The sequence below is a fragment of the Atta colombica genome, unplaced genomic scaffold (genome assembly GCF_001594045.1).
Source record: "Atta colombica isolate Treedump-2 unplaced genomic scaffold, Acol1.0 scaffold142, whole genome shotgun sequence".
Taxonomy (NCBI): Eukaryota; Metazoa; Arthropoda; class Insecta; order Hymenoptera; family Formicidae; genus Atta; species Atta colombica.
The window spans coordinates 161548-167943 of NW_017259231.1; the positions used below are offsets into that span (position 1 = coordinate 161548).

The 6396-nt window shown below is 35.2% G+C and overlaps 1 protein-coding gene across 1 annotated transcript in view; it reads left to right on the forward strand.

The window, feature by feature from the left end:
- Positions 1 to 6396, forward strand: part of LOC108685026 (PAX-interacting protein 1) — a 6738-nt gene continuing 342 nt past the window's right edge. The window contains exons 1-8 of the mRNA XM_018189635.1: positions 1 to 213; positions 565 to 749; positions 970 to 3344; positions 3504 to 3948; positions 4129 to 4313; positions 4915 to 5156; positions 5576 to 5845; positions 5970 to 6174. Coding sequence (XP_018045124.1) covers positions 118 to 213; positions 565 to 749; positions 970 to 3344; positions 3504 to 3948; positions 4129 to 4313; positions 4915 to 5156; positions 5576 to 5845; positions 5970 to 6174 — 4003 coding nt within the window. The 5' untranslated portion in view covers positions 1 to 117. The remainder of the gene's footprint in view (positions 214 to 564; positions 750 to 969; positions 3345 to 3503; positions 3949 to 4128; positions 4314 to 4914; positions 5157 to 5575; positions 5846 to 5969; positions 6175 to 6396) is intronic.

Sequence of the window (6396 nt, forward strand, 5' to 3'; positions counted from 1 at the left end):
ACGGACCTTTGTTATCAAATACTGCGGAGTCATAATATCTCTATCCACGATTTCGCGCGGTATAGGCCGCTATTGTGATGTCGAAGACGTGAGTCTACCGGGAATAGTTTCGACAGAATGGGTGACATAAGGGCTGGACTCGAGGACTTAAAGCTCGACAGTGCTCTCTTCGCCAATGTGAAATACTACGTCAGCGGTGCGGGCGATCCGAAGGTATGTTATAATTTCCGTTCATTTCCCGCGTTTTTGTTCCGCCGATGCTCCAACACCCGACGAATGGAACAGCCGTGAGATTCGCTGCTATCGCAGCTGACTGCGCGATATTTGTGAAAGTTATGCTGTTCTTTTTTCCGCTATGAAACCGATGTTCTTCGATTGTCAACGAAGGTTATAATTTGGAACACCATTTCACATTAATGTCGTCCTATCGTTGGACTATTTCTCTTTTCTGTAACTTATTTCTTAATATGTGGAATGACAACAGTATTGAAATATTTCAGATTTATACATGCCTGACTATTAGAAAATGTTACTGTTTGTTAATCATAGGCAATACTTTTACAGATTTTGAATTTATTGCAAGAAGGTGGGGCTGAGAGGTCTAATTATTTTAGTGATTATGTTACACATCTGATAGCAGGCAATGAAGCATTAGAAAATGACATTTCTGCAGCAAAGGATTTATATGAGATACCAGCAGTTACACAAAATTGGATTTTATTTTCTGTTAAATGCAACAAGCTTTTGCCGTATCCTTTTGCAAAAGACTGTTATTTTAATATTAATATTTGTTACAAATAGACACATGTTTTAAAGATAAAAAAATTCTTAGAGAAATAATATAACAAATATGTGAGCAGCTTAAATGTTAAAAAATTTACATTTATGGAAACACTTTGAATTAGCTTATTAAACATTTATTAAATTTAGGACATAATTTATATTTTCTTAACAACTTTATTTAAATAGAACGCAATATTTCTCACCAGAAGAGAATCAGTTATTTTCGAACATAAATGTCTGCCTATCCCAAGTAAGTCGAGCAGACAGCAAGTCTCTATGGGCAATGATAATACTCCAAGGTGGCAAATGTCAGCTACGCTTGGATAAATATTGCACTCATCTGATTACGGGCAAAGCAAGCGGTATAAAGTATGAAACTGCTACGAGACACCATATACCCATTGTAACACCTGATTGGGTAACGGAATGTTGTAAGAAAGGTACTCTCGTTAGTGAAGTGGAGTATCATCCTAGATTGCTAGTATCTCCAAATAGCTCGACAGCAATGATTACTGGATTTATGGATGAAGATACGGATAATAATGTTGCACAAGAGGAACAAGATAGGACAAAGGCCATGTTAGAGCAACTCAAGCAACGTATGCCATGGAATCAGCCAAGTCCACCAGTGTCTTCAAGTGCTTCGCATAACCTTGGTGCAACCAGTACAACAACTGTTCCTTATTCGACAAATGGACAAAATACTGTGAACATGCAGCCGCAACAGCATCTTCCACGATCAGTTTCCTCGACCAGTTTAAGCACTTCCACAGTTGCTTCATCAGTCTCTGACCAAGATGTTATCAATCAAACAAATTGGCTTCCACAGACATCTCAGCAAAATAATATTTCTCAGCAAGTAAAAGCTGTACCATCACAAATGCAGCAGCAAGAACTGTCTCCGCAACAGCAGCAAATGAATATGCAACATCAATTGATACAGCAGCAACAATTAACATCGCAACAGCAAATAACGCAGCAACAACTTACGCAACATCAACAACAGTTGCAGCAACCATCATACAACCAACAACAACTTTTGAATCAGCAGCAATCGCCTCAGTTACAGCAACAACAATTAGTAGGGCAACAGCAATCAATAATGCCTCAACAACAGCAACAACCAATAAATTCGCAATTATCTCAACATCAGCTAAATACGCAACCACAGCAATTATTGACATCGCAACAAAAGCAATTAAATCAACACCAAATTATTCAACAACAACAATTACAGACTCAGCAGCCACATTTGACACAACAACAGCAGCAGCAAGTGCAATTAGCATCTCAACAACAAATAGTAATGCAACAGCAGCAGCAATTACCTTCTCAACAGCAACAAATAGCAGGTCAACATCAATTAACTCAACCACAGACTTCATCGCAGCAACTTACTTCCGAGCAAAGGCAACTTCTTTTGCTGCAACAGCAGCAACAGCAGCAACAGAAGATACAACAGATTTCACAACAATTACAACAATCTGCTCCTCAGAACTCTCAACAATTTGTTATAAGGGACGGTCAATTACAACAACAGCCACAGAATCAGCAGTTAATTGGACCAAATCAGCAAGGATTTATTGTTCAACGGGATTCACAGTGGCAACAGCAGCAATATCACTTACAATTGCAAAGGCAACAGCAACAGCAACAGATTGGTGCTCAAAGGTCTGGAGGACAATGGAATCAACAACCGCCTCAACCTCCCAGACAATTAATTCATTTGGATGCGCAAACACATCAGCAGCTGCAGCAGATGGATCCTCAACAGAGGGCTCAATTCATTCAGAAGATTCAAAAGCATCGAAGCAGCCTAATATTACAAAGGCAGATGCAGAATCGTCAGGCACAGCAAGGTTCACATATCGCTGTTATAAGGAGTCCTGGTAAACCAGTACAGCCGGGCAGTTTACAGTGGGTTCAGCAAGCTCGACCGCAAATGATGGGACCGCAACTCACGCAAACTCCAGGACAAAAACCTGTACATCCTGGAGTACAGCCACCAGCATTAACTCCGATAAACTCTTCTAATCAAGTTATTGTATCAGCTGGTCAGGCCGTTCAAGGTCCGCAGGCGTCACAAACAGGCCAACCATTCCAACAAGGACAGCTCACTCCTCAACAATTAGCACAACTACAGTTACAGAAGCAGCAACAAATGGTTAGACTGCAACAGTTGCAACATTTACAACAACAGCAGCAACAAGGTGCGCAGCAAGAACCGCCATTAGCGTCTCTGCCGAATAACGCGCAAATACCACCGGATCAGCAGCTTGTGAATGCTAAAACAAAAACTGCCCTGGCAAATATGTTAACTAACAGATTACAAGGTGGTGCTGCCGAGGGCAGTGCAGCTGGTCAATTGAGATTAATGACTGCGCAGCACCGACCTCCACCTCCACCTTCACAGGATCCGCAGCTTCTAGCCGCTTATCAAAGAAGAACTCTGGGGAATATAACAAATGGCGCACCATCAAGTGCACCTATAAAAATGCAATATGCTCCAGTTGTGCAACAACCTAAGGCTCAGTTTTATGGTCACAATCCAAATTTGAAATGTACGTTTTTATTTTTTATTATTTTATTGTTCTATTAACATTATTATTATGGATAAATTTTATACAATATTATATAATGATTTAACAAGCTTTATTCTTTTATGATATATATCTGGCATCGTTATTGTAATCAGTAATCAAAAATATGTGTATTTTCAGTGCCCCTAGAGCTATTCTTGTTAGGATGTATCTTTGTCATTGTTGAATATGACGTGCAGCGTCCTAATGAAGTATCAGTCTGGAAACAAGTTATTGAGAGACATGGTGGTGAAGTAGAGTCACAATATTGTACTCGAGCAACGCATGTGCTTGCCATCACGCAGAAACATCCGACTGTAGTGCAAGCGTTGCGCGAAGGGAAACGTTGCGTCAGTGCACATTGGCTTTCTGATGTTGTCAGCAAGCAACAAGTACTCCCACCTTGGCATGTTCTTCATTTTCCGACGCCATTTAGCTTAACTGAACTTCCATGTGGCAAGCAAATTATATCATTTTCTGGCTTTGAGGGAGAGGAACGAGCAAAAGTCAAATATATGTTAGAAGCTTTGGGTGCGAAGTATACGAATTACTTTTCCAGACATAATACTCTTCTTGTTTGTAGAAGGTACTGATCTTGTATTTTTTCCTTATTAATTTAATAACTTTATTAATTGTTCATATTACATGCGTAATCGTTCTATTAATTGATAGTTCAACATTCTTTTTTATAATATTTTATATTTCTTATACTAATTAACATTCTTAATATTTTTAAAATAATTATATTCTGAAATATTCTTTTTAGACCAGATGGATTGAAATATAAAAAGGCACGTGAATGGCAAACCAGTGTTGTAAACGTACAATGGTTGACAGATTTATTATGCGGGCAGATGAATGCTTTGCATCAACTTGAGGGACCAAAGTATCAACAGTTTAGTCTGAGTAATCCTTTCAGACTAGATTATTCACTAGTGCCTCATCTTATGGGTATAATATTTACTTATTACAAAAAGACAAGAAAGTTTGGTCACAAAGTTTTGTGTTCATTAATAACATACATCTAAAAAAAATAAACTCTGGAGTGTTATATCTTATTAAATACTAAAAATAATAATTGACACTTAAAATAATCTTTAATACAACTTTTAAAGCGTTTCGAGAATCAATGATGATTTTTCCATAGAAAAATTCTCCCAGGCAGTCAGTAGAATGGTTTTCAGTTCAATCAGTAAAAATTTTGATATTTAATAAAATGTAACCAACACTTTTTAGATTTTGTTTTCTTTAAATATATTAAATATATTAAATATATTACATTCAAGTAGAAAATTAGTATTATTTATTGTCAAAATGATGTTTTTAATGTCATTTTAAATAGCCAAAATAGCGATAAATAATGTCAGTTTGCTACATGGATAATAATTTAATATACATAAAAGTTTGGTCAAACTTTTTTGTTATCCTATAGATTATAAAAATTAGATTTATAAAAATAGATTTATAAATAGATTTATAAAAATTATATATTTGAAAATTATATATTCTGTTATTATACATGAAACTATCAAATTTTCTATTTAATTTCTAGCTGCTTGGAAAATGCCAATAAATATTACACAAGAATCTTATGACAAAGTACAACAGGTTGGTCAGGGTCCAAATTCGATAAGAAAATACAAGAAGCCACGTCTGGATGGCCCACTATTGAATAAAGACCCACATCTTCTGGGCTTAGATGAACCAATTGTCATTAGCAATCCTGATCCTCCACCACCTGATAAACAACCAAAAATACTATTTTCTGGTATAAATCCTAAAAATCATGCCAAGGTACTATAATATAATAGATACCATTTACTTGGCTTTTCGGAATATCCGAAATTGTAAAAGAACAAATTGTTTTTTAATTAATAAATTAATTTTTTATTTCTTATTAACTTATTTGTTTATGTATCGCTATTAAACTTACACTATTACTTCTATGTTGTCTCGTCATCCTTTCTCTTCATCCTTTTGCGTTATCATGGCCATGTCAAAAAATCTTTTATGTGTCTACTAATTTTTTTTGTCCTCTCTCTTTTTTTGCATTTATTCAATTTTTATCCATATTTTTTCAATATTTGCTGTCACGTACACATGTCAAGAGGTATTAACTTTATATTTTGTTTGTAATTACAAAAATTCATTAATTGTAATATTATTAAGTTTTGCTGTTGCAATTTTCTGAATAGATTTTATGTAATTTCTAGAGAATTCGAGAACTGGGAGGAGCTTTAGCTGCCAGTTGGCGAGATGCTACTCATCTCGTAATGTCAGCACCATTACGAACAGTAAAGTTATTGTGTTGTTTATCACGTTGTAAATATATCGTCAATCTTCAATGGTTACTCGATTGCTCCGCAAAAAACACCTTTGTAGATGAAAGTGCATATATGCTTGGTGATTCGGAATTTGAGAAGAACTTCAATTGTAATATCGAAAAAACTTTAGCGAACCCCAATCGGGGGACTGTACTTAAGGTAATAGGATTAAATTCCTTTATCAATGTATAATACGATTTTTAATTGTATAATAAACAGTGTAGACATTTTAAACAGTTGGAAAGACAAATTTTTTAATGTTTTCACTTTTTCACTTAATCAGGGTAAAATATTTTATGTCACGCCAAGTGTAATACCATCACCTTCGGCAATTGCGGAAATAATAGAAAGTGCAGGAGGTACAATGGAAAAAACACGTAGACCAATTGTTCAGATACAAGAAATGAATGCTGGGAAATTAAATTATATTATTGTGACCCATGACAATGACCTCCATCTTCTTTCTGATGTTTTACGTGCAAATATTAGTAAGTAGTCACAAATTAATTTTTAATGTTTTATTATCTTATTTTTTATATAAGAAAATTAATTATAAAAAAAGAGTAGAGATTAAATGGAATGGAGGATATGTGTGTGTGTATATGTGTGTGTATGTATATGTATGTATATATACATATATATACATACGTATAAGAAGATACATTTCTATTATCTATTATATCATATCTATTATATATATATATATATAT